The sequence below is a fragment of the Cyrtonyx montezumae genome, unplaced genomic scaffold (genome assembly GCF_038088225.1).
Source record: "Cyrtonyx montezumae isolate F1298 unplaced genomic scaffold, pur_monq_1.0 scaffold_39, whole genome shotgun sequence".
Lineage (NCBI taxonomy): Eukaryota > Metazoa > Chordata > Aves > Galliformes > Odontophoridae > Cyrtonyx > Cyrtonyx montezumae.
The window spans coordinates 1,254,382-1,281,274 of NW_027072044.1; the positions used below are offsets into that span (position 1 = coordinate 1,254,382).

The 26,893-nt window shown below is 57.7% G+C and overlaps 2 protein-coding genes across 3 annotated transcripts; one reads left to right on the forward strand and one right to left on the reverse strand.

Annotated features, from left to right (window-relative positions):
- The first annotated feature begins 1,167 nt into the window (after positions 1-1,167).
- On the forward strand, positions 1,168-11,325 carry HCN2 (hyperpolarization activated cyclic nucleotide gated potassium and sodium channel 2). The gene is made up of 8 exons (XM_065745887.1): positions 1,168-1,658; positions 6,409-6,832; positions 8,198-8,359; positions 9,070-9,288; positions 9,412-9,558; positions 9,643-9,883; positions 9,986-10,150; positions 10,332-11,325. Exons 1-8 carry the CDS (start codon positions 1,183-1,185, stop codon positions 11,237-11,239), a joined length of 2,742 nt encoding a protein of 913 aa, XP_065601959.1. The 5' UTR covers positions 1,168-1,182; the 3' UTR covers positions 11,240-11,325.
- A 1,722-nt stretch (positions 11,326-13,047) lies between these two features.
- On the reverse strand, positions 13,048-26,651 carry POLRMT (RNA polymerase mitochondrial). Of its 2 annotated transcripts, XM_065745877.1 has the most exons (21): positions 26,581-26,651; positions 26,202-26,297; positions 24,977-25,632; positions 24,490-24,620; positions 22,786-22,972; positions 22,476-22,625; positions 22,175-22,342; positions 21,684-21,854; positions 21,243-21,482; positions 20,218-20,997; positions 19,610-19,732; positions 17,819-17,941; positions 17,093-17,269; positions 16,640-16,726; positions 16,232-16,345; positions 15,505-15,557; positions 15,157-15,255; positions 14,973-15,045; positions 14,518-14,600; positions 13,916-13,986; positions 13,048-13,120 (listed from the first exon to the last, which is right to left on the reverse strand). In XM_065745877.1, the coding sequence occupies exons 1-21, from the start codon at positions 26,630-26,632 to the stop codon at positions 13,071-13,073; spliced, it is 3,684 nt and encodes a 1,227-aa protein (XP_065601949.1). In that variant the 5' UTR covers positions 26,633-26,651; the 3' UTR covers positions 13,048-13,070. The 2 variants fall into 2 exon arrangements, with proteins under 2 accessions (XP_065601949.1, XP_065601950.1); XM_065745878.1 differs by lacking the exons at positions 13,048-13,120; positions 13,916-13,986 and having other exon boundaries at positions 14,537-14,663.
- Positions 26,652-26,893: the final 242 nt, after the last annotated feature.

The following is a 26,893-nucleotide window of genomic DNA, read 5'->3' on the forward strand; positions in this document are numbered from 1 at the left end:
TGTAGGTTTGGCAGCCCAGGGCCCTCCCCACAAAGCTGCTGCCCTCCCAGTGTCACCAGCTCGTGTGCCCCGGGCTGACCATGCAGTGTGGCTGTGCTGCACGTCAGTGCATTATGCAAGCCCTGGCACAGCCAGCCTCGTGCTTGTGGGTGCTGTCCTGAGGGGGAGAGAAGAAAAAAAATCAATGTGTGGCTTAATTTCCCTGTTGAGGATTGTGGGGCCTGCCTGCCCCCTGCTCCCGGGCTGCAGCACAAAGCTCTGTTTGTGCCCTTTGTTCCACGGGCAATGGGTGGGGAGCAGTCTGGGATGCATGGCTCCGTGCTGCGCCCTGCCGGGCTGCTGTCCCGTGTCTGTCCTGCATCACTCTGCTGCTCCTTGCCCTGAATATCCCATGCTGCTCCCACCCCATTTCTCCCTACACCTCTTCCCCGTGTGACTGCTGGCTCTTGTTGTGCTGTGTGACTCTGCAGGGATGGGGGGCTCGGGTTGGATGGGTGGGAAGGGAATTGAATCTCAGAATCTGTAAGGCTGGGAAAGATGAGCCATCCCCACCGTGTCCCTCAGTGCCACATCTTCATGTTCTTAAACACCTCCAGGGATGGTGACTCCAATGCTTCCCTGGGCAGCCCGTCCCCATGCATTGTCACTTTCTGAGTCGATTTTCTTTCTTAGCATCCAACCAGAACCTCTCCTACTCCTTCTCACGACCCGGATGCTGTGCTTGGAGGCATCTGGGGAGAAATTTCTTACCGAGAAGCAAAGAAAGTTTCTGTGGAAGAGCTGCAGTGTGGAGGCTTTGGGGTCACCTCTCCCAGCCCTGGCTGCGTTTCTGCCCCCGGAGCAGCATTGCCCCCGGAGGATCATTCCCCACTGCAGGTTTCAATCGCGGCTGCCCGTAATTTTTGGCCGAGCAGAAGCTCGGGTGCTGCTCCCGAGCTCTCCATCCCGGACGCTTTTGGTCGAGGGGCTGAGCGGAGCGCAACGGGCCGACCTCCTCCGGCTGCAGCGCTGGCGGAGAGCGGCGGGAGCGCCGTCGGGGATGCTCAGCCGGGGGCTGTGCCAGCGGGGGGAGCTGCGGAGCCGCTGCGGTCCCGGTGCCCGCCCTCGGCCCCTCCCCACGGCCCTCCCCCGGCGCGGCGGCGGGTACCACTCGGCCGCCGGTGGCCTCGGCGGCAGCGCACGATGCGAGCGGGCGGAGAGGCGGCGGCCGAGGAGGAGGCGGCCGAGGGGGCCAAGCGAGGAGGAGGAGGAGGAGGAGGAGGAGGAGGGGGGGGGGCCGCGGGGAGAACGCGGGGCCGCGGGGGAAAGGGGTCCCCGAACGGGGAGTGCCGCCGCGGGGAAACGCCGCGCAGCCCCAGCGCGGAGCAGCCCCGAGAGCCCAAGGTCTCCTTCTCCTGCGGCGGAGGTGGTGGTGGTGGTGGTGTCGGCGGTAGTGCATCTCCAGGCGGGGCCAAAGCGGCCGAGGAAGGCGACGATGCGGGCGAGGAGACCCGCGGGAGCCAGGCCAGCTTCATGCAGAGGCAGTTCGGGGCCATGCTCCAGCCCGGCGTCAACAAGTTCTCGCTGCGGATGTTCGGTTCCCAGAAAGCGGTGGAACGGGAGCAGGAACGCGTCAAGTCAGCGGGGGCCTGGATCATCCATCCCTACAGCGATTTCAGGTGCGAGCCTCGCCGGACCTCCCCCCCCTCCCCCCCCTTTCTCCTCCTTGATCCCCCCCCCCGCCCCCCTCCGCGTTGTGCATCCTCCCGACGCCCCGGGAGCGCGGAGCAATTGCGGGCATCGCTGCGGCGGGGCCGGGCTCGAGCATCCCCGGTCCTCGAGAGGCCGCGGTGCGGATGGTGGATGGAGAGGGCGACCCGAACGCGCTCCTCCGCTTCGGGCTGGGAAGAGGAGGCCGTGCCGTGCCCTGGAGAGGGCACCTTGAGCCGTGCTGGAGGTGGAAGGCGCGGATGCGGCCGCGTGTGTGCAGGGAGGGGCTGGCGGCTGAGCATCCACCTCCCCGGGAGCCGCCGTCCATCCGGGGATGCCAGGAGCTCGCTGCTTGCCCGGTGGGTGCCCGCACAAGGGCATCCTCTCGTCCTTCCCAGGGCCTCTGAACGGCTCAGCACAGTGAGGAGCTGCTGGAGATCCCGCGGGGATTGTGCTCTGCCCCTGGGGCTGTCATTGCCGGGGGGGGAAGGGGGGGGAAGAGGTGGAACGGAGTCGTGTTCATCCCTGGGGTCCCTAAGCCCTGGTATCCTGCTGCACCCTCCACGGCTACGCGTGGCTTCAGGAAGGCTTCCTTTCCCCCAAGGAGGCCCAATCCCATCCCTAAGATTCGAGGCATTTGAGGAGAGATTCATTTCTTTCCCAGGAGGAGTAGTATCCCGGAGGTGCAGCTTCCAGCTGAGGAATGGCAAACCCTGGAAGAAAGGTCATGCAGCACCAGCTCCTACCCATCTCCCCGGTGGGGAGAGATCAGTGGGGAACACTTCCTGGGTGGCATGGAGGCTCCACAGGGTTGCACAGCTCAGGCAGTGCAGTTCTTTTGGGGACGGGTGGCTGAGATCCTGTTGATGTCTCTGGCAGCCCCTGGTCCAGTGACTGTACAAAGGGGCTGGGGGCCAGCAAGTGGCTCAGCCCTGAGTCCCTCTGCCCTGTTCTAGGGCTTGGGGGGCTGCACTCCAGCGTGAGTGAGCAGCTGTGGGGGTTATGGTGAATCCCCAGCGATGCAGAGGTCCTCAGGGCAGTGGAGGAGGCTGTGGAGTGAGAGTCTGTGCTGATCAGCCAGGCTCGTGGCAGGGACCACTGCCTGCATCTCCAGGAACCTGGCCTCATGTTGTCTCCTGTGCTGCTCTGCGTCCTCTGAGGTGCATGGAGGGACAGCTGGAGCCTGCAGCTTGCTCTCCTCACACACCCTGTCTTGCACCCCTGGGGCTGATACTACTGCCCGGATCCCACTGTGGGTGCTGCCCCTCCTTGCTCGCTTCTCAGGGAGCAGCAGTGCTGCAGAGCCACGGTGTGAGTGCCGTGTGGTCACGAGGGTGTCCTCGTGGGAGCTGTGCCATCCTGCTGTGAGCACCAGTGTCCCTGTGCCAGGTGGGTTCCCCATCAGCCATGGGGGTTACTGGGGAGCTGACTGGTTCTCACCTCTCTTGGCCACGGAGCTCTCAGGAGTGGTGTGGCCCCAGCAAGCTGGCAGCACTCAGTGCTGGCAGAGCCGGGTCCCCCCTGCAGGCGACCTTGGGGGTGTCACCCTGCGACTCCATCCCCTCCCAGAGCCTCTGCCACCAAAACCACTGGGGCAGAGCTCCTGTAATGCTGCATGTGGCGTAAAAGAGTTCCCTGCCTGGTGGGGAGGAGCCACGAGGAGAACCAATGCGTTATCCCAGCCTACAAATGTGCAAAATAAACAAGATCAGCACAGTGCGGGGCCACGAGCCCACTCCACTCATGCATGTTCAGCACGTGTGTCTGCGGATTTCACATTGTTCCCACCATAAATACGTGCGTATACGTTATCTGATAATGATCGTGGAACATGAACTCAGCCGTGTTTGCCCCTGCAAAGCCTATTTTCCCATCTTAAGATAACATCACTGCCCATCTGCATATGTGACATCATTTCATAATCGGAGTCATTTGGAGATCTGTCTCCTCACGGTGGTTATTCATGCAGAATTCAGGGGCAGGCTTGCTCCAGGAACAAAAGTCGCTGTTTACATAAATACTGAATGATTAGGAAGCAGCACGGGCGGCTGTTCAACATCATGAGCTGCAAATCTGATCAAAGAAACCTCGTCAGTCGTGAACCCAGGCTATGCTGAGCAGAGCCACCTCTTTGCTGGGTGCTGTGTTCGGTTGACTTCTTTCCTTCTGGTCCTCAGTGATGGAGGTTAAAAGAAGGGGCAGGCACGGAGCTTGGCACGAGTTCTGCTGTGTTTGTACAGCTGCTATCGAAGCAGGGCTGGGAGCCAGGGTCAGCTGTGGCCCAAGCTTTGCAGTGACTTTGGGGTTGCTGCTGAACCGGGTCCTGGATTCATCCTGAGAGTGATCTGAGCGAGGGGGCAGACGGTGCTGTGCGTGGTGCAAAGAGTTGGGGCAGGGATGTGGCTTCTCCAGCAGAGCTAGGGAGGTGTGGGGTGCTGAGGGTCCCTTCCCATTGGGAAGCCCAGAGGGGATGTTCAGCCCAGGGAGGACGACTGCAAGAGCTGCATTAGCAACGTGAGCTGCAGTCGGGGATGGTTCAGTGGATCACGATGGACCCCCTTTCCCCTGCTCTGCCAGGTGCCACTGGTTTTCTGCTCCCTGTGCCAGGGTGAGGCTTTGCCCAGGGCACATGCAGGGCTGGCACTGCCACCTTCCTCATCCCAGAGTGAAATGGCTCCTGCTGCTCCACTGCTGGCAGGCAGCTGCGTGCCCTGCAGGGTGACCAGGGCTCGCTCTGACTCCTGATGGGGACAACATAAATGCCACTGCTAGGTGTCTGCTGATGATCCCGCTGTGAGCTATCTCCAGTGACAGTGGCTGGGAACAGGATGAATGTGGGCACGCAGAGCTGATGGATGGCTGAAAGCCACAGCTTACTCATCAGGAAAAAAAGGCTGTGACTGTCTGCCCCGGGGGTGACTTTCTGGGTTGGTGCCTTTGAGCGTTTTGCAAAGACCAAAGCACCCACCCCTGCCCCACCCCCAGGGGCTGTTCCTGCAGGGAGCAGTGCCCTGCACGCATCCTGGCTGTGTCTTTTGGGTGTGTTTGCTGCTGCCCCACCTCTGCTCGGGCCCAGCTCCTGACAGTGGCTTCGTAACCCATTTTCCCACGTGTCCTCATTTTTCAGGAGCTTTGTATTTATTACAAGTTTGCAAATCACTGCTCCCATCGGATGCAGCACCTGACTCCATGGGAGCCGTGGTGGCCGTGTTGTCCCTGTGCTGGTGGTGGCATTCTGTGCTGGGGGTGAGCAGGGATGTCCGTGGTGTGCTGCCCTCTCCTCCCACTGGGGATGGGGCCCTGGGGTCCCTCAGCTGATTCTGGTGCTGAGCTGGGGTGGCTGATGGAGTGAGGACAGAAGCCATCCTCAGTGGCTGCCAGCATCTCCTGCTGCCATCACTGCAGTTCAATTGGGTCAGAAGTACTGAGGGGGTGGGGGGAGCAAGGATCCTAATTAATTTGTTTTTGGATATTTTTAGCGGTCTGGACTGAATCTTTTCTTTTATGCACACGCTGCCCTCCAAGGAAGAAAGTGCTGCTATTCCAGCTGGGCCTCCTCCGAGGTCGCTCGGGATCAGCCCTGTCTCTGTGTGTTTGGGTGCTCAGGACCAGTTGCTCTTTCCCAGCAGACTCTGCCCCAGCCCAGCAGATTGCAGAGGGATCAGAGCCAGTGCTGCTGGCACTGTGATCTCATCTTTGCTCTTCCCTGCTTGGTTAGGCTGATGTCCCAGTAGGACTCGGTGCATCAGGGGCAGCTTGTGGAGCTGGGGGGAAAGCCTCCGTGCCCTCTATGGGGTCCTGCAGCCCCCCACTCACCATCACCCCCCAGCTGCCCCCTGAGGGCTGTGCTATGCCAGCAGGCAGAGCTGGTCCTTAGGGCTGGCCGTGCGGAGGAGAGCACAGCCTGTTCCTTCTTGGCTGCCAGCTTGTGGAGGGGCCCTGGGTGTGAAGTCATCTTTGTGCAGCAGTGACATCACTCACGGTTGCCATGGCGATATCTCACATGGGGAAAGTGTCATTGGAGAAAGGTCACGAGCTGGGATGCTCGGCTCCTTCCAGCCCTACACCAAGATGTAAATGCAGGGGGAAGGTGGGCAGCCCCATGCTTGGCCCTACATCGAGCTGCAGCCCTGTCCCTGGGACAGGAGACAACGGGGCTGCGTGTCCTGCCGTGACCTTGGTGCATGCAGGAAGGACATGGGCGAGCAGGAGGATGGGAGCCAGGAGAAGTGGGGGAGGTCGAGGCAGCAGCAGTGCAGAGGTGAGGGGGGGTGCATCCTGCTCATTCTCTCCTTGCTCTAAAGCCTGGCTCTGGCTGCAGCTGGACGTGACCACCTGCTGCTGTCCCCCCCACACTCACTGCGGGGTCCCCCATCGGGTGCTGGCAGGGATGCTGCCCTTGGAGCACTGGTGGCTGGGGGGGTCCCCAGTCATGACACCTGCCTGCTCTCGGGGTCTCCCCCACTTTTGCTTCAGGGCTTGCCTGAGTTTCAGTGCTGACTGACTCAGGCAGACCCCACAGCACGCAGCTCTGAGGCCCCACACTGCACCCCTTTACCCTGCCCAGCCTCCCTCAAGTCACGTGCTGCCCTGTAGTGACAGCAGAGGGATTCTGGACCTGGGGGTGGCACAGTTTCACCTCATCCCTTGGGGACTTGCAGAGTGACAGGTCCTGCCACCATTGAGATGGACGTGACCCCCTCCCCTGCACTCCCCCAGGTTTTACTGGGACTTCACGATGCTTCTCTTCATGGTGGGCAACCTGATCATCATCCCCGTGGGCATCACCTTCTTCAAGGAGGAAACCACGGCGCCCTGGATCGTGTTCAACGTGGTGTCCGACACCTTCTTCCTGATGGACCTGGTGCTGAACTTCCGCACGGGGATTGTCATCGAGGACAACACGGAGATCATCCTGGACCCCGAGAGGATCAAGAAGAAGTACCTCAAGACCTGGTTCGTGGTTGACTTTGTCTCCTCCATCCCTGTGGACTACGTCTTTCTCATCGTGGAAAAGGGCATCGACTCGGAGGTGTACAAGACAGCCCGTGCCCTCCGCATCGTCCGCTTCACCAAAATCCTCAGCCTGCTGCGGCTGCTGCGCCTCTCCCGCCTCATCCGTTACATCCACCAGTGGGAGGAGGTAAGGCAGAGGGCTCTGAACCCACATGGGTGCTTGGGGAGCTCCAACCATCACCAGTGCCTCGGGGATGGGGATGAACGGCCCCAAGAGGGGGACTTGTGGGGTGCACTCTGAGGGCTGGAAGAGTATTTCTGCATCCGCAGTGTACGTGGTCCGTGGGGATGCTGACAAAGCTGCTTCTGAGTGTGTGTGTGTGTGTGTGTGTGTGTGTGTGCACATCTGGGTTTGCATTTGTGTGTGTGTGCCTAGGTGCTGGGGCTTGCACAGCCCTGGGGTGCAGCAGGGGCTGTGCTGGGTGCCTGGCTGCAGCGTGCTCAGCTCCAACGTGTGGGCTGCAGCTCCTGACAGCTCTGACAGATGTGGCCATGCAGGTACGTGCTGCAGCGTAGAGCTGTCTCTGCACACAAGCCCGGGAGGTCTGGGAACCTTCTCTCCCTCCTCTGCCACATTTATTACTGGGTGCTGCATCCCAGCTGCCCACAGCCTCCTCCTGCTCCTTCCTCTGGGCCCTCCTGTAAGCCCTGTGTCCCCGTGTCCTGCCTGCCCTGCCCTGCGTGCCCACACAGACCCAGCAGCCCCTAGAGCCCAGGGGTTGTGGTGACTTTGCTGTGCCCTTGCCATGCCCTTGCTGTGCCAGCTGCTTCACGCAGTGCCGAGGGGCTCCAGCCTTGGCTTTGGCAGCAGGGGAAAGGTGTAGAGGCTGTAATCTTCTTTTTGTTGCTTGAATTTAACAATTTTTTTGGAGAAAAAAGAAGAGTTTGAAGGAGAAGGAATGAGTCGTATGGCTTTTTCTCTTCCACCCACGGCTCTCTCCAGCCCTGCAGTGTGCTGGTGCCCTTGGTGAGGGGCACTGGGGACAAACGGGACTGTCACTGTGAGGGGACACAGGAGCCAAGAGCACTGGGCTCTGCCTCATCCTGATCCAAGCTCACAGGCGTCCTGCTGGCTAAAAATAGGAGGGAGGAGCACAGGCGCCTGGAGCTGCTAATGGTGAGGGAGGGATTGGTGCTGCTTCCCAGCTCTTGTTGAGCAGCCGACCCCACTGTCACCATGGGCAGACAGGGGCTGTGCTTTGGGGTCACCGTGCACCTTGAACCTGACTAATACACCACTGCAGAGATGGGGCTGCATCTGGTGCTTCAGAGCTGGACCCAGGGCAGGCACATCTGGTGACAGCCAGCGTTGGCTGATGGCAGGGATTCTGTGCTTAGTTCATCCTGCAGACATCTAGGGGGAGTCTGGTGGTGCTGGGCAGGCTGCAGGGTGGAGGATGCAGGGATCTCACCCACCCTGCTCCAAAATCCCCCCAGCACAGAGCTGGGGTTGTCATGCTCATGATGCTGCCTTCCTGCTCCGGCCCTGCAGATCTTCCACATGACCTACGACCTGGCCAGTGCTGTGATGAGGATCATTAACCTCATCGGCATGATGCTGCTGCTGTGCCACTGGGACGGCTGCCTCCAGTTCCTCGTGCCCATGCTGCAGGATTTCCCCCAGAACTGCTGGGTCTCCATCAACGGGATGGTGGTGAGTGCTGCCCCAGCCCTCCTCCTGCTGCTCCCCATTGCTGGACTCTGCTCCGTACAGCCCTGAAATCACAGCCCCCCCCCCCCCCCCCCCCCCCCAGCGAGGCCATCCCCACCATTCAGCTTGCACCTGATGGCAATTTCATCCCAGTTATGGCCAATTCATCCCCACGCCCTGTGCCTGTTGCAGCCTGCTGGGTTTCTGAGAGCTGTGTGTCCCTGCTTGGCCCCTTCACTTTGTTCCACACAGGCAATGCCACCAACCCCAGGGCAGGACAGGGGCTGCAGCTGCTGGAGGCTCGTGGTTGCTGTGGGATCAGGGCCACGGCTTCAGGACATGCAGGATGTAGGAAGTGCATTGGAAGAATGCTCCTGTGGCTCTGCCCTGGTCCCCTGCTTCCATCCCCTTCTCATTAGCAAGAGAGCTGCTATTAATAAATAATGGGACACACTTCTAATTGCTCCCTCTCAGCCCTGAGACAGGCTCATCTCCATCCTGCTCCACCCAGCTCTTCCAGTCTCCTGTCCCCACTCTGTTTTCCTCCCCGTCTGCTTTCCCACCCTTCCACTGCTCCCCACTCCTCATCCTCACCATACCCCTCCTCAAGAGGAGCCTCCTCGAGGCCTTGTGCACCGTCAGCCCCCATCCCTGGGGTCTGCTTCGTGCCCGCGGTGCACGAGGCCCGGCCTGACATCTCCTTGTCGCTGCAGAACGACTCCTGGAGCGAGCTGTACTCCTTCGCCCTCTTCAAATCCATGAGCCACATGCTGTGCATCGGCTACGGCAAGCAGGCGCCCGAGAGCATGACGGACATCTGGCTGACGATGCTGAGCATGATCGTGGGGGCCACGTGCTACGCCATGTTCATCGGCCACGCCACCGCCCTCATCCAGTCACTGGACTCCTCCCGTCGCCAGTACCAGGAGAAGGTGGGACTGGGAGGGACTGGGGATGTGGTTCCCAGCGCAGCTCTGCCCGCCGTGTGCTGGGAGGTGGGGGGGCTGGATCCTCGGGTGCAGGTCCCAGCCCGGCGTGGCCGTCTCTCCCCGCAGTACAAGCAGGTGGAGCAGTACATGTCCTTCCACAAGCTGCCCGCCGACTTCCGCCAGAAGATCCACGACTACTACGAGCACCGCTACCAGGGCAAGATGTTCGACGAGGACAGCATCCTGGGGGAGCTCAACGAGCCCTTGCGTGAGGTGGGGCCTCGGGGGCTGAGGATGGCGGGGGAGGACCTGCTGTGTCACAGCCCCTCACTGCTCCCTGCCCTCCTTCCCCTCTAGGAAATCGTCAACTTCAACTGCCGCAAGCTGGTGGCCTCCATGCCGCTGTTCGCCAACGCGGACCCCAACTTTGTGACGGCCATGCTCACCAAGCTCAAGTTTGAGGTGTTCCAGCCGGGCGACTACATCATCCGTGAGGGAACCATCGGCAAGAAGATGTACTTCATCCAGCACGGCGTGGTCAGCATCCTCACCAAGGGCAACAAGGAGATGAAGCTCTCTGACGGCTCCTACTTCGGGGGTGAGCACCTGGGGGGTCCCTCCTTGAGCACGGCTCTCCATTTCCAGTTCTCCCCGTCAGGATCTCACCTTTGGCACCGCTCCCTTCCTCTCCCCTCCCCAGAAATCTGCCTGCTGACCCGTGGCCGGCGCACAGCCAGCGTCAGGGCTGACACCTACTGCCGCCTCTACTCGCTCTCGGTGGACAACTTCAACGAGGTGCTGGAGGAGTACCCCATGATGCGGAGAGCCTTCGAAACCGTGGCCATCGACCGCCTTGATCGCATCGGTAAGGCTGCGGGGGGTGCGGGGCTGTCGTGCGGACACACACCCCACAGCGTGTCCCACGGATGGGTGAAGACCCAGAGGGAACCTCAGGGTTACGTGGGCCCTGCTGGGCGCGTGGAGGTGCCTGCAGCTCAAAGCCTCGATGCTGGGCCTCGTCACTCTCCCCTTTCCTCTTCCCGCAGGGAAAAAGAACTCGATCCTGCTTCACAAAGTGCAGCACGACCTCAACTCGGGCGTCTTCAACAACCAGGAGAACGAAATCATCCAGGAGATCGTCAAGTACGATCGGGAGATGGTGCAGCAGGCGGAGCTGCAGCAGCACACGGCCATGTACAGCCCGGTGCAGCCCCAGGTCACCTCCGCCATTGCAACCCTGCAGCAAGCCGTCGCCATGAGCTTCTGCCCTCAGATGGCCAGCCCTCTGGTGGGCTCCATGGCGTTGGGCTCGCCCCGCATGATGCGTCGCTTGCAATACGCCCAGGCTGTGCCCAGCCCCTTCGCCGTCTCCCCAGTGCTGCTGCAGCAGAGCCCCCCGCAGCAGCCTCAGCCCCCCGTGCCCCACGCCAACCCGTCGCCCTCGCAGGACCAGGTGCAGCCCACCTCCTCCAGCGCCTTCACTGCTGCCAGCCCGCCATCCCAAAGCCCCATGGCCAGCCGGACGTTTGCCTACGGAGGGGCCAAGGGGCAGCTGGGCTCCCAGCTCTCGCTGAGCCAGCAGCAGACGCCCGGTTCTCCCCCACGGTTGGCCGTTCACAAAAGCACACAGGCGCTGCCCACCAGCGGCTTCAGCCAGGATTCACGGCCTCTGTCGGCTTCGCAGCCCTCCCTGCCCCACGGGCTGGCAGCTGGCAGCACCCACAGCCCCCCAGCCTCAGTGCACGAATCCTCTGCTTCCATCGGTGGAGGCTCAGCTGCCACCGCCGCGTCGCCGGGCTCGGGTCCCCCAGCTGGGCTGCGGGGTGCAGCGTCCTCGAGGGGACCCCTGTCTCACCCTGCCCCCGCTCTGCAGCAGGACTCGGCCCGCAAGGATTCGGTGGGCAGCGTGCCCGACACGGACCCGGCCAAATCCAGGCTGTCTTCCAACTTGTGACCTCCACGGGCGTGGGGACAGGGGTGCCGGGGGAGACACAGCTCCATCCCCTCTGCTCCGTCCCCACCGAGGAGCCCGTGCCCCTCGACCACCTCCACCCCCTGCTCCCTGGCTTCCTCCCACTGCCGGGGACCCGTGGGTGGGCACAAGGGAAGGGGGGGGGGGGGGACTGTTGCCTCCGACCAAAGTTTGGCCCCATCTTCTGCTCCTTGCGAGGAAACCCCACTGCCCCATAGAAGCCACAGATGCATCATCCCCAGTGATCAACGCTGTATATGATATATATGACCTGAATACAAACCTATATGTGTGCATCCGCAGGACACCTCCCTGGGGTCTTAGGCATGTGGGCCAGCACTGGCACGTGCCCCTGCCTCCCCTCCCACAGACCCATGGCGAGGGGTGACAGCCAAGGAGTGGAGGTAAGTTATGGGGTCCGAGGTACAGCGAGCCCCAGAGGACTCAGCAGCCCATATGCCAGCCAAACTCTGGGGCTGGGGTGACCTCAGCCAGGCACCCCCCCTCTGCTGCTGGAGCCCGGGGAGCTGAGCCCCAGGGCTGCCACTGGCTTGCAGGCTGGGGAAGGCACAGACTGTGCGTGAAACAAGTGTGCCCGTGTGTGTGTGTGTGTGTGCACAGATGGATGGAAGTGTGCATGGGTGTATGCATGCACGTATGCCCCTGCCTGGCACACTGGAGCCTTCCAGGTTGAATGTACACAGCGAGCCCCACGCCCGCCTGCCTTCCTGTAGCTGCAGGGCCAGGGGTCTGGGGTCCCACTCCAAGCGTCACCTTTCCATCCAGCCCATCCCGTGCAATAAATGTCAGCAACTGACAGAGCTACACGTGACTCCGTCTCTGCTTCTTTGCTACCATCCCTCTACCCCGCAGCTTCAGCTGCTCGCAGTCCTCCAACCCTGCAACTGGACACAGCCCAGGCTCCAGGCTTGGCTGCAGGAGGCAACTTTGCCCTTTAAAGAGCTGCTTCCCTACCAGCAGCAGCTGGACAGCATGGGGCAGCAATGGGGAATGAGAGGGCACAGGGCACACGGGGCCCCCAAGCTCAGTTACTGCTGGAGATGGAAATGGATTCCTGCAGAAGTGGCCACAGGAGGCTTCTGGCTGAAAATGCAAGGGCCCAGCAGATGCAAGCAGCCCCTCTGCACAGACAACAAACACAGCAGGACTGTTTTGTCTCTGATAGTGAATAACTGAACCCCAACCTGTCAGCAAACAGTGGCAACCTGGGGAGACATCAGTCCCAGGATGTCACCCCTCAGAGCTCTGGTAAAGATGCTGAGAAGGATGGACTTCCCACCTCGTATTTCAAAAAACATTTTATTTACAGTATTGTACATCTCCACCCCTGAGCTAGTGATTTCTTCTCCTGCCTGAGACCCCAGCAAGCAGAATTCCTGGCAAGGACTGCCAGGAACACATTCCTGGCAAGGGACACAGGTGACAGCCAAGCCTGCTCTGGAGCTGGCAGCAGCAGCGCAGACATCTTGCATCAAGATGAGGGCTGGAGAAAACCACCCCACCTATTTGCATCTCTGCACCCCCCCTCCAGCTCCCTGCCCAGGACACAGACAGTAGCAGCAAATATAACAGACCCACCCTTAACTCCAGCAGCCCCCCACGGCTGCTCCTGCTCTCCTGCAGCAGTCCCTCTTGGTCTCAGCATCTCCATTTAGTGCAGGTGTGTTTTGCTGGGCTGACAGCTGCTCCCCTATGAGCTGCAGGACAGCAGAGCTTTGTGGACCAGTGCCTACCATCACCTCTGGGCAGCCAAAGTCCAGAGGTTGTCCAGGGCTCCACCGGTGGCCAGGGCTCAGCTGAAGAAATAGGTGGAATCTATTACTTTGTTCAGGTTGAATTTCCCTGTGAGAAGCAAGGGAGACCAGAGGTCAGAGCAGAGCCTGGTAGTGAGAATTTGCCTAAGCCCAGCTTTGGTTTCCTGCACAGAGCTACTTTGGCTCAGGCCCTGCTTCAGGGTCTCAGAAGTCTTCCAGGAATCGACGTCCATCCAGATTTATCTGGTCTATCTGGGGCAGTGGTAGGAAGGGCGAGACAGATGAGTACAACAGCAGCAGGGAAGGAAGAGGGGAGTGCATGGCTCCAGTACAAACCACCACTGCCTCTGGGACTGACCACAGCAGCTGCTCAGTGGCAAAGGCCAGCACTTTGCTGGGCTGCTGCTGTTTGCAAAGGCAGAACAAAGGTTAGCCAGATGGTCTGGCAGAGGCATAGCCAAGAGATTAGGAGGAGTCAAGCTAACTAACTGCCTTAATCCCATTGCGTGTATATCATCTAGATCCTGGTAATTACGATGCTGAGAGCTTCAGTCCCAGCTCCAGGCAAATGTTTTGTGCTTGGAAACAGATGGGCGAGGAACAGCAAGACAGGGGACGGCATGAGCTGGGTCAATCCCAGGGGCAAAGCTCTGGGGAAGGCAGGGGCCACTTGCAGGGACGTTACAGGGGAATGACTCCAGGCTCTGCAGGCCAGGACAAGTAGGAAAATGTGATCTTTGAGGACACTGAGAGCATACATGGAGCTTTAAAATGTCCACCTCCAAACACTACCCGAGCTCAGAGATTTTGGGGGGCCAGTCCTCACTTGGATCTCATTTCCAAACTTCACCTGAGCTTTGCAGTTCCCATTCTGTGCTCCTACCTGTTTTGGGGACATCTGACAGTTGCTCCATCAGCTTCTGCTGCCAAAAGGTTCTGCTCTCTTTGCCAGGGCTGGGTGAACCAGATGGAAAGCTAGTCAGCAAGTGGAGGCCTGGGAGAAGGTTCTCCCTCCTCCACTCCCCCCCCACTGTGTTATCTTGACCAAACACTGCACCCCATGGCAGCAGGAGCCCAACCCCTGCTACAGGCACTTCCCAGATCTGAGGATGTCTGCTTTCTCTGCTTTCATCTGGCTCTGGTGGTGATAAATGAGGGTTGCAGGCTGGGCCAAAGCTGTGCTCATCACCACCGCTCCTTACTGCCTTGTTCAGCGTGGAAACCAAGGCACACACATCACATCCCACCCCGGGGTCACAGTAAGGTACAAACACTGACTTCTACTTCAGTTCTGCAGCAAAAGGATGTGGATATACCTTGTGTTCCACGCTGAGATTTATGACAACTCAGGTGTCATTCAGGAAGCAGAACTTCCCAAGGGAACAACCCCCAGGCAGATGACACAAGCTGGGAGCAGCAGGCACAGCAGCCTTGGGATGGGGAATTGGCAGGGATAGGAGAGTGCAGGCTGGACTCAAGCAATACCTGCAGTAATTCTTCAGCATGAACTTGGACAGATCCTCCAGGATCTCCTGGCTGTGCAGAGCCACGAACTGCTGCCGACAGATCTGATCCAGGGAGCAATGGTGAGTTGCAGGTTAATAGGTGTTTTCCCCTCCTTTCCCTCAGTGCTTCTCAGCCAAGACAGGTCAGAGGTAAGAGGAGGGAAAGCAGTGGGCAAGAGTGAGAAGGGGGGGAACTATCAGACAAATCTGAAAGGTGGGAAGCAGAGGCTGAAGCTCCTGGTTGAAGGGTGGGAGGAGGGGGCCTGTGATACCAAGAAGTCATCTGCAACCACCAGTAAACATCCCAGGTTCACCATGCTTGGGTAAATAAAACAGACTACGGAGCGCAGCCCAGGGGAGGCAAGGGCTGGCAAGTGCCCAGAGGACAGATCAGCAAGAACACTGCTCAAAAAGGATTTGGGAGGAGATTTTTACCTGGTTCATGATGTCCACAGTGAGTGCATGAGTCCAGTAGCAATCGTGGACTGAGACAAAGGTCAGACCTTGCCTAGGAGGCAGCAGAAAGGGCCATGAAGTAGTGCTGAGAGCCCCAGCTCTCTGCAATGATGCTCTGCTGATGCTCTCTTGGCAGAGCCCAGGCAAGAACCCTGCTCCCTACCTCAAGCAATGCAGAGCTGTGAGCATCATGTGGGTTGAGTCCAGGGAATGGATGAAGTTGGGTGGGAAGGCATTTTTCTGCTTCACTGTATCAGGCCTCCTGCAGCACAGAATGGGACGGAGGAGGAGCTGGGGCATGCCCAGGGCTCAAGATGTGAGCCAGGGCAGAGCCAGCCAAGATTTGGGGTGATGGGGCAGCCCTGAAGGGCCCCGGCTCCTCCAGCTGACTTTCCACTGCTCAGAGGAACACCAGGAGCCTTGGAACACATCAGCAAGTTCCACTGATGGGAAAGGTTTTACGCCCAGAAGGGCAGCAGGGGCTCAGTGAAAACCACGGGTTCATACTTACTGGTTGCTGTTGCTGGAGCTTTTCACAGACAAGCTCTGCAGGCCGCAAGTCAGCTGCAGGGAGAGAGAAAGGTGATCAGCACTGCTGCTTACTTCTAGGAAGGGGATCACGTCAGCAAGGTATTCCACGCTCTGCAGGAAACATCCTTGCTGGATGAGGATGTTGGCAAGGCATTCCAGTCACTGTGGCAGCTGCCATTTCCCAGTGGCACTTTGCCTGCTTCCCCTCCAAAGGATGCTGGCAAGCATCCTTTACCCCTTCCTAGGGAGAATCTGATTCACTCCTGCAGGGGCTGAGAGTTCCTGGAGGTGGGAGGCACCTGCCTGCTCCATGGCCAACGTGAGGCTGCAGGAGAGTGGCTGTGAGGATGGGATGAGAAAGGATGGGGAGCTGTGAGTCAGTGCAGCAGTGTGTGGGAGGCGAGAGCAGCGAGACTGAATCACGCGAGCCCCGAGGAGGGCTGCTCAATGCAGAGAATGGGTCTGTGCCCCAGCTGCCTGAGTGGGATGGGAGCAGCAGATTCCTCAGCAGCACGCCCACACTCTCCAGTCTCTGTGACAAGGCTGAAGGATGTGCCTGCATGCACGAATCCTGTCTTCTCTGCAAGCTCACCTGCAGGCGATGCAAACTGGCTGGCCTTGTGCTGACTGCCTCGAGGTGTGCTGTGCTTTCCCTGCTCCTCATCCCTGGCTGGATGAATGACTTAGTCCCACCAGCAGACACTCACCACAGTGGATCTGATCCGATAGTAGGGCTGCACGATGGGGAGACCCAGCGGGGTGACCCACTCCACTGTCCGTCCTGACTGTGCAATGAGCTTGGCACTCTCTGTCAACCAGTTCTTGGGTAAGGGGAAGCAGAGAAGAAAGTGGCTCAAGTTAGTACAGGCAGCTGGACAGACCTTATTCCCTCCCAGCACAAGTCTAAATTCCTGCCAGGCTGTGAGTGTAGCTCTTATGGGGGAGCCTGGTCCATCACTAGGCATAACCTGACATCTCTGGGTTGGGACAGAATTCAATTTGGGGCAGGACCAAGGAAAAAAAACAACATTTCTCCATCACAGAGCTCCTCCCTTCCCTGGTCTTTGCATGGCTGGAGGAGGGAAGAAGAAAAGGGAAAGAAAGGATATCCTTACCTGGATATCTCGAGTCGCTGAGAACATCTCCTTGATGCCATTAAACACCTGCCTCACGAGGTAGTGAGATGCCTCCCATATGTACTCCTGCAAAGACCAGAGGCAGAGTGAGAGGGAGGCAAAGGGGCAGCAACAGATACACAGCAAAGTAATGAGGGTAAGCTAAGAGTGCATCTCTCCTGTCTCAGTGGGGTCACGGTACAAGAAACGCAGGCAGGTCTCCAAGAGCTCTGCCACAGACAAGGGGCCCACTTCCACAAGTGCTGGCAGACAGCTCAGCCCCAGAGCCCCTCCTGCAGGAGTGGGGGGGTTCAGTTCTGCACAACCCCTGAGATCTGAGAAAGTAAGGAAAGGGAGGAAAGAATCCCACAAGTTCTGGGCGGTCCAGCTGCCTCTCCCAGCAGGGACTGAGTTGAGGAAAGCACTTCTGGGAGGCAGGGGCAGGCCCGGTACCTCGGGGAACTCAATCTCCTTCAGCCTTTTCTCCATCTGCAGCCTCCCACCGTAGCGCGTGACGCCGTACACCACCGTCATCACCGTCTGCTTCACCACTTTACGGCCAATGAACCCCTCCAGCACCTGGGCAATTTTCAATCCCTCCTCAGCATCCTTCTTCCGAAACTCCTCCACCTGAGGGACAGAGTGCAGCGGGGTGTCAGAGCCAAACCCTCAGAGAAATCACTCGCCCCTGCGCGTGCCCCTCTTTCGGCCACCGGTGTGTGCTGCTGCCCTGAGAAACACAGCAGATTTCCAGAAGGGAGAGAGCTGAGTCTGGCAGGGCTCAGCTCACTCCCCAGCGAGCTCATTTCACATTCCACCTTGCCATCAGTGCCAAGGGTCGAATCCCTCCTTGCTCCCTCCTACCCAGCTCAAACGAAGAAAACCACATAACCTGACAGAGGAACACTCTACACTCTTCTTCCAACTCCTTTCTCCCAGATTGAAGTCAGAATTGACAGGAGCAGAAATCCCAGAGGATTTCTCAGGACAGATCCCCAGCCACATCAGCTCATTCCAGTCGATACAATGACCCCCATTTGGGGTTGGGGAGATCCTGCCTCCAATCAGCCCACATTCTCCCAGCCTTCTCTATGCTGGCCTCATCCCAACCCTTCTCAGGAACCTCTGTGGGTGAGCAGCTCCAGAAGGACATTTTCCCATGTCTTCTTCACACCTCACCTGCTGGGCCACCACACTGTAGACATCCTGAGGGACATTGCAGGGCATCAGATTGACAGAGATGGCACCTATAAGGTCCCGGCCGAGCGCTGCGTAGTGCTGCAGTCCATTGCAAGAGCCATCCTGTGTGAGGGAGGAAAGCAGGGTGGAAACGAGGTGTTAGCACAGGGATAAGAGTCCTGCTCATCAGCACAGACACACCTTGCCCTCAGATGTGGAGTAACAATGAAAAACTATGAAACCATGACACATCTGGCTCTCATGGGCTACTGTCATTTCACACCCTCCCCCTTTGGGCAGGTTTGCAGCTGATCTCTGAGCAGTGGTCAGGTCTGTAATGATTTGTATGTCACTTCTAACTGGCTTTCCTGTCTGGGTCTCATCACTATAAACCCCTTAGACAGCAGGAGAAAGTAAACAAACACAAAACCTCACAACACACTGCATCCTCACTCATAAATTTTCAAAGAGAGGGCTCCATGGAAACATCACAAAGACAGAAAATTTGAGAAACAACGTTAAGTGTCTGGGATGCTAGAAGTGGCCCTACAAGCTGGCAGTCAAAATAGACCTTGGAAAACCCAGGAGCAGGATTGGAGTCATGCAGAGGCAGAGACAAGCTGAAGAACCCTCTGCAAGCCCTCAGCTGACTCCAAAGCTCCAGCCACGCTGCTTCTACATCCTCACAACAGGAGAGAAATCCAGCTCTGACCCAGCCCTTCCTAAAGCTGCACTCAGACACACATTGATCTGTCATAGCAGCTGGCCTGACAGTCTTTTTGAGACCAAGACCAGCCAGGACCTGAAGGAAGGTCCTGCTGCTCCCAAGCAGCACCAAAGAAACGCTTCTCACAGAAGCCATGCTGCTGCTTCAGATTGTCCCTGCACCTCCTTGTGCTCAGGCTCTGCCTGGCCAAAGGCAGCCTGCAGCTGTTGGTGGGATCAGCTCTCATCTCTCCTCCTCCTTCCCCACACTGCAGTGCAGCACGTCGGAGAACTGACAGTGCTTGTGCAGCCCTGCTGCTGCAGAAGAGCTGCCTCTGTGAGCCAAGCACTGATGACTCAGGTGGAAACAGACTCCTGTGCCCTCCAGAAAAAGTCCTTGCTTCAATCCTATTAACTGCACCCTCCACACACCCCCAGCTGCTCTCTTGATCTTCTGTTGTCATAACAATACCATCAGAGCCCTTCAGCTGAGACAATGTCATGTACATTACAGACCACTGCTGTTGTCAGAATACGTCCCTGCTCTCCCTGCTTCATTAGGGCCATCAGATCTTCTAATGAGATAAAACATGCAAACCCCTCTCATCAGGAGAACAATTAATCCCTGTCTCCCGTGTAGCAGGGGGAGTCAGCAGGGCACTGGATGCAGGAGGCTGCAATCTGCCCCCTTGCTTCTCCCCGGAGGTCCACGCCTCCCATTTTTTGCTCCTGCATGGCATCTTGTCTCCAGCCATATCCCAAGAGGCTTCCAGTCCCCATGCCACAGCTGGAGAAGACAGGGCTGGCCTGGCTCCCACGCTGCACACACTTGGTGAGCAATCTCCCACACAGGCAGTTTGGCTGAAGGCAAGCAAAGCAGCACATAACTGCACTGGTTCATTAATGGCTGCATGGAGCAGCCAGACACTGGAGTTTTCAAACCAAGATGCCTGTAGGCTGTGCTCCCATTCTTAGGAGAGCCTGGCCACGTGGCATAATAATAAACACAGCTGCATGTTTCTGCCCTGAGCTCCCTGCTCTGCCCATTCTCCTCCCTGCCCAGGCACCCATCTGCTGGGCACCCACCTGGTGAACTGGGAAATGAGAGATGAAGGCTGCTGGATCTGGTGACCTCGAGGCCTTGGCGATTTCCATGCAGCATGCCAAAACTTGCCAGGGTTCATCGGTGTTCATCCACCACTTCCTGCCCTGGGAACAGCAAAGCACACATGAGCAGGAGGAGGCAGTGCCCTCGTGGCACTCAAAGGCAGCAGGTGAGCTCCTGGGCCCTCAGGACCACTGGGCAAGGCACCTCCCCTCACCATGCCTCCATCTCCCTCACACCTCATCGTGTTTTCAGACAGAAATGTGGCACTCAGGAAACTCTGCAACACTTTCATTCCGCTTTTCCTTTTTCCCCCTCCAAGTGTTATTTTTCAAAATGCTGCTCGTTCAAAACCCACCAGATTTCCATTACATTTTACTCCTTTAGCTGTGCTAAACAAGAGGAACGTTCAAAGCCTCCTCTGAAACTAAAGAAAAAGCTGGTGCCCCTCAGCTACTTGGAGCAGCTGATTGAGCTCAAGCAGGGTTGAGCTTTCCTGCTTTTTCATTAATCAGCTCAGCTGGGAGACTCCCAATCTGCTTGGGGCTGGCTGCGGCCCAAGCTTCTCCCCCAGTGACTCCACACACACCGTGAGGGGGTGGTCAGCTGAGTCCAGGATCTCCTCCATGATCTCATTGGCATAATCCAACCGTTCCTGCAAGGCATTCTTCTTCTTCAGCCCTGTGAGGTTAATGAGGTGGATCTTCAGCCAGTCCAGGCCCTTTGGCCCCAGGGGCCTTCCCTCTGCAAAGAGCAGGATGGCACGAGTGACATCGTTACCCAAGTGATTGAAATAAGGTGGGCAAGGGTAAGTCCTGCCACGGAAATCCATGTTGTGAGGAAACCAAAACACCTTGTCCCTGACATAGTTGGCGATGGAGAGCTTATAGAGCGCGTCCATGCGCAAGCTGTGCATCTCAGCTGCCTTCTTCTTGCACAGCAACAACTCGTGCTTCAGGGACTTGTGCAAGGCAGAGGAACTGCTGGGAACCACAGGAGGTTTGGGGGCCTCGGAGACGGGGGGTGGGATGTCCAGCTTCTCATTGCCTTTATCGTTGAAGATGGAGATGATGATATCCAACACTGGCTGGTTAATCTTCCACGCACAGCTGCCCAGCTGGTTCAAGGCATCCAGCACGGGGTGGAGGTTCACCTGAGGACACTGGTCCAGGAGCTGCTGGTGCTGGATGGCCCCGTCCACGAAACGCATCAGTTTGGTTTCATTCAGTACAAAGGCACCGAAGCGTGGGGAGGTCCAGGGGACCGGGGGGCACAGCATGGGTATGGCAGAGGAGTTAAAGGTCAGCATGGTCTCTGCAGCATCTGACACAATCTGAGAGAAAATGGGATGGGGCTTTATCAGCCCAACCTGGAGGAGAGAATCAGAGAAGTGAAAGGCAGCAGTAGAAGAGTCAGGGGGAAGCCTGGAAGAACACGTGGTCAAGTCCCTAACTATGAAACCATCACACTAATCGCCCCGTTGGCACAGAACCAGGTGCTCCTTTAAATCTCTGAGAAAGAAAGACATGGGGAAGTGAAAAGGGTCCTGCAAGGACCCAGTTAGCACGAAGAGGTGATCTGCACTGTCCCAAATCCCCCAGGGACAAGGCTTACCTGCCAGCTGCTGCGGAAGGAGTAGATGTGGTAGAGGACAGGGATAAGCTTGGGCTGCAGGTGAGGTTTAAGGGTGTTCCTGGGCACTTTGACAGCATGAACCATGATCTCCAGCAAGTACATCCCCAGGCGCATCAGGATCACATAGGGCCAGCTGCAGTCCTTTAAGTTCAGGGAAGGTCCATAGCCTGCTTCTGCCACCAGTTTCTCCCAGTACTCCCGTGGCAAGTACTCACTAGGCTGGGAAAGGAAAAATCAGGTCAGATGATCTCAGAGCCGTGCTTCTGGTCCAGAGAAGGACTCTCTTGCCTCTGTGCTCCTGTGAGTCCCTGCCTCATGGCCTCTGCAGCATCAGAATCTGGACTCTAAGCATGTGAGGATGCACAAATCACCCAACCCCAACTCTACTCCGAAGAGAACCTCTCTCCCAGGAAATCCTACCTGGCTATCCTTTGCCAGCAGGTGGATATAGCTCTCGTAGATCTCCTGCACCTTCTTGAGCTGGCAGCTCTGCAGCTTCCTCTGGACGAGGTATCTGTTGTAGACTTTGGAGCCCAGCTCCCTGGCTAAGACAGCCAGGGATTCTCCTTGTGGAGAAAGGGTGTTGAGAACCTGAGAAAGGGGAAGGCAAAGAGGGACTTAAGGAGAGAGGAAGAGAAAAACGGAGCAGAAAGACAAAGCAGGAGTTAAAGTTCCTGTATGGGGAACACAGAAAGATGCTGATTCCCATGATGCTGAGCAGATGAGGAAGGAAATGTGGCCAGAACAGAGCAAAGCTTCTCTGGCTGCTCAGCACAGGGAGCAAACAGGTCCTGCACATAATAACTTGGGTGAACCTTGAGATTCATGCTCTATTTCTGCAGTGTGGCAGCCATAGGGTTGCCCAGAAGCCCCCATTCCTAAATCTCAGCAGGGACAGGGCAGGGTCCTACCTGCATCATGATGTCCACGTACTCCTCATCAGGCAGCACACACAAGTAGGGGTAGATAAGGCTATGCCTTGACATCATCTTGGCCTGGGACATCTTGTCCTTTGACTCCTGCAGGGCCTGGAGAATGGCATCACGCCACTGAGAACGAAAGGCGGCCAGCTGCTGGCGCTACACGAGAAATGGAAGCAAAACAGCCACGCTGTGCTGACAGTGCATCACCAGGGAACTGACCCCCCTCTAAGGAACGACCCCTGCAGGTGTTCCCCACCCCTCCACCCCCTTCAGCCACCCTGATATTTACTGCTTTGATGGCCTGTGGGGTCAGAGGTTTGGTCGACTCCACTGACTCGATGGTTATGGTGCTGCTCAGCTCCATCTCCAGCTGCTGCTGGAAGCGCTCCCGCAGCTCCTGCACAGTGAAGTTCAGCTTGGGATATGACACCACCTTCTTCTGCAACAAGATTGAGGCAGTAAGTACCAAAAGCCAGAGGAAGGGAAGGTATTACGGCCCTGTGCTGGACCTGAATGCATCCTGAGGACATCAGTGGGCACCATTTGGTCAGCTCCAACAACTCCCCACGCAGCAGAAATATCCCTGAGCTCAGGCTTACCTTGGAGTAGAAGTTCTTGAGCAGAGCAGACTTGCAGATCTCGGGTTTGGGTGGAGGGGGCAGCTGGTAGTCAGGCTGGATAATCCTGATGGCCTTCAGCACCATCTCCTTCTCGTTTCCCTCAAACAGGCACTTCTGGAAGAGGTCATCCACGTGGAAGCCTTCTTTCTTCAGCTGCTGCACACACCTGAGGAGAGGCAGATGAGACAGAATTTGTGCACACTGAGGGAAATGAGCATACCACAAGGCAAGAAACAACATTTGTAAAAGAAGGCTAAGCATGGAGAAAGCACGTTGAGGATGCTCCCTTTTCAGGATCCAAGGGCCTCATCTGTATCAGGTTTTTGCCCTAAGGAGTGGCACTTGGGCCCACATGAGATGCAGTACAGGAAGAGTCTTGTGGCATCTTGAGCCTCTCTGAGCTGATGCCTGCCCCCCTCCCCCCCCCACAGAACCACACAGGAGGGATTGTGCTGCAGCAATGGGCACAATGGGAAACCTGCAGCACACCAGCTCTCCCTGCCTGCCACAAGCAGCCAGACACCAGGAAACAGCTCTCCAGGCTGCAGGAGCTGCTGGGGTGGGAGCTGCCTGCTGAGTACAGCCTGTCCTTGACAAGGTCACCAGCCTCAGGTTACAGCCATCAGTCATCCACCTCCTCCAGCCCACACTGCTGCTGTGCAGACAGCTTTCACCTTCACACATGGATGGGGAGGCTGATCTCTACTGCCTCTGTGAGATTAAGACAAAAAAAAGATGCTGCTTCCTCCATCCTTAAACGCTCCTGCTATCCCACTAGCCTGGTCCAGTAGAAGGGAATGCAAGGTACTGGTCACAGCCTGGGCAAAGGGGCAGAGAAGATCTGCTGGCACAGGCAGACTGGCCCATTTTGACTTCAGACTGGGTGACATATGTGAGACCTCACACAAAAACACAGCACCAGCAAGCAGAAAGCTGTGTGGAAACACACACACCTCAATGAGGCTTGAGCTGGCAGATCTCTGCCTATATGCTATCAATATTTGCCTAGTGACAGTCCCACAGGTATACTGCTGTACTTATGCAATACTCACACACCTAAGCAGAAAAATCAATGCCAGTCTCTTCTAGCTCAGCTGACCTGAAAGTCATTCACTCAGAGGTTGGGATTTCACTGGCTACCTTCAGCTTTTCAGTTTGGGTCTGGCACTTATTTTGCCAATTAGGCTCCACAAAACCCATCTGAATCTTCTGGCCACACTCCTGCAGTGTGGAACTGGAAGCCTACAAAAACCTGCTGTCTGGCTCATCCTACCAGGATACGCCACCAGAACGGACGGAGGAGTTATTCCTACTCATCAGTGATGGAGAGTCAAACAGGACAAAGATGCCCAGGAGAATGGGTGCAGAACTAAGGGGCACCTGATCGGAGAGGGGCTGCTCCCTGCCCATTGGCAGCTCTGTCCAGAATTAAGGCTGTTCTCATCTACCCCTCCCTTCCCCACAAGATCTTGGACAAACTCTTCAGCTGGGGTGGTGAAACAGTCTGAAGAGTTAGCTCTGACCTACCCCTTCATCTGGGCATGAGAACCAGTGCACAGCAAGGCAGGCTTTCCCTCCCCTGAGCCACTGCCTCCTGTCCCCAGTTCGTGCCCTTGTGGCACAGCAGAGCAGCAGAGATGCTACCCAGGCCAGGAGGAGCCTGTGGCATGAGAAGTGCATTACCTCCAGATGGCTTTGGTGGATGACTGGCTCTGTGTCATGCACTCCAGCAGTACTGTGTAGGAGTCCAGGTTGGGCTGGAAGCCGACGGACTCCAGCATGGAAAGCACGTGGATGACACGGTGCAAGCAGCCCTGAGGATGACAAGGGACAGAGGCTGTGGAAATAGACACCAGCAGCACCAAATCACAGCTTCACACCCCTCTGCTCCTCTTCCAGTTGAGCCATATCCGTACTACCCCACCCCCTTCCTCTCCTCAATGCCAGCTCACAGGGATCAGTGGCCTCAGCCCAGCTCCAGTTATCTCAGCAGGAATTGCTGCAGGCAGATGTGACAAGTGCAGAATTCAAACTGCAGCTACTGATTCTGTAAGTGTGGGGCTCCTCCACCTGAGCCAGCACACCTCAGGTCTCGCCACTGAGAAGCCTGGCACCAAAGGGCCAAGACCAACCAAGACAAGGACAGCAGAAGACCCCCCCAGCTCCATACCTTTCTTGCCCAGCCACGCATCACAACGTTGTATGCATCAACACTCAGAAGCTTCCTTCTCATGGGGTTGCTGTGATACAACAGAAGCAACTTCTGAGCCTCCTCTGGCTGCTGGAGGTACAGGAAGCACTCAAGGTTACACTGGATGGTTTGCTGCATGGTCTTGTGGTGGTTGCTGTTCCTGTCCTCAGGCACACATTGAGGTTTCTGTGCTTTCAAATCTTGCTTCATTTTTTCCACCCTGGGCTTCGAGGCACTGCTGGGGGCAGCATGGCTCTGGTTCCTGGAAGTAGCTGCTGTAGCCTTTGGGCTCTTCTGGCTCTTCTTGGATTTGGTCTTTGTCTTCACCTTTGCTCTCACCTTTGCCTTCACCTTGATTTTTCTTTTGACCTTGGCCTGGCCCTCTAGAGTCCGGGAGGCTGCAATAGACAGCTTCTTCTCCACCTTCATCTGCCGGATGTACATCTCTTTCTTCAGCTTTTCTGTCCAGCTGCTGGACTGCCTGGGGACCAGGTGCTCCACTGCTGTGCCTGCAGACACAGTTTTCTGCAGCAATCCCTGGTGTCCCTCACCCTGCAGTGGTGCCAGTTCCACTTTGTTGATCGTCACCTCTGGGATGTTAGTGGTTTGGAGTTGCTTTACTCGAGCTTTCAGCACTGCAGGGAAACACAGCCAGGGCAGAGAGGAAGAGATGTGAGTCACAGCAGAAGACTGGGTCCTACCCTAACACCTCACTTCTGGTAGAAACGTGCTCAGGATTGGGGTTATGAAGAAGGTCACACAAAGACTTCCTCCCTTCTTAACCAACCCACCCACCCCAGCAGCAATCAGCTGCTCTGAACACAACCCTTCTGAGAACCACCTATGAACTGTGGCTTGCCCCAGCATCCAGGGGAACCAAACAATGTCCCTGCAAGGGAAATCGTACCCGCTCATGCCTTCATCGAGCCAAAGCTCACTCTGGATGAGAGCACAGGGCCCTCCTACAGCCTAGGAATGACTTCTCTATCATCCCTTAGGACCACCCTGCATTTGTACAGCACTCAATGCCCTCTGTGGGTCTTGGGACGGGACAGGACTTGCTCAGGGAGCTCAGCAACTCTGCCTCACATCCTTCAAGCAGATCCCAAGCATTTCCAAACCTAGAATGGGAAGATTCCTACAAACCCTCCAGGACACTGGATGAAGGAGAGCCCTGCAGCTCTTCTAGGAACCCCCTGCTCACCTTCCAGCAGCTCTGTCCTCTCACAGACGGCGTTTCTCCTCGCCTTCTCCTTGGCGCTGGCCGAGGAGTAGAACCTGAGGACGCTCCACGGGATCCCTGCAGCAGAAAGATACGGACAGGAACGGGGAGAGGAGGTTCCCCTCGTTACCACATCACAGCCACACCCCCACGGGACAGCAGGAAGGCTCACCCACAGAACAAACCCACGGCCGCAGCACAGCGGGACCCCCCCGGACCCCACAACCCGCCCCCTTAGAACCGCCGGCCTTAGGCCCCGAGCCGGCCCCAGGCACCACCGCCCCCATCCCCGAGTCCCGATCGGCCTCGAGCGGCCCCAGGCCCCCCCTCCTCTCCCTCAGCCCCGTTTCCCGCCGCTCACCGCCGCCCCGCAGCCGGGCCGGGCCCAGCAGCGCTGCCCGCAGCAGCGCCATGCCGCCCCGCTACGCCGCCATGCCGCGCCGCCCGCCCCCACTGCGCAGGCGCCGCGCAAAGCCCGCCGGGAGTTGTAGTTCCACCCCGCACTACAACTCCCACAAGGCACTTCCACCCCCCACCCCCCCCACCCCACCCCGCTCCGCGCCCCCTGGCAGTGTGACTCGACGGGGCGGACCGTGGGCACGGCGCGGGGCGAGCACGCGTGGATTCGCACACGGATCGTTCCCGTGCTGCTGCTCGGGGGAGCCGGGAGGAGT

What these genes read in the sequence shown, in the direction of transcription:
- HCN2 (XM_065745887.1), top strand. Translation starts at nt 1,183, where the DNA reads ATGCGAGCGGGCGGAGAGGCGGCGGCCGAGGAGGAGGCGGCCGAGGGG. An exon ending in TGACGGCTCCTACTTCGGGG is followed by an intron (nt 9,884 to 9,985) that starts GTGAGCACCTGG and finishes TCCCCTCCCCAG; the next exon opens with AAATCTGCCTGCTGACCCGT. An exon ending in CGACCGCCTTGATCGCATCG is followed by an intron (nt 10,151 to 10,331) that starts GTAAGGCTGCGG and finishes CTCTTCCCGCAG; the next exon opens with GGAAAAAGAACTCGATCCTG.
- POLRMT (XM_065745877.1), bottom strand. Translation starts at nt 26,632, where the DNA reads ATGGCGCTGCTGCGGGCAGCGCTGCTGGGCCCGGCCCGGCTGCGGGGC. An exon ending in GGCCCGGCTGCGGGGCGGCG is followed by an intron (nt 26,298 to 26,580) that starts GTGAGCGGCGGG and finishes TTTCTGCTGCAG; the next exon opens with GGATCCCGTGGAGCGTCCTC. An exon ending in TGCGTGGCTGGGCAAGAAAG is followed by an intron (nt 24,621 to 24,976) that starts GTATGGAGCTGG and finishes TGTCATCCTCAG; the next exon opens with GGCTGCTTGCACCGTGTCAT.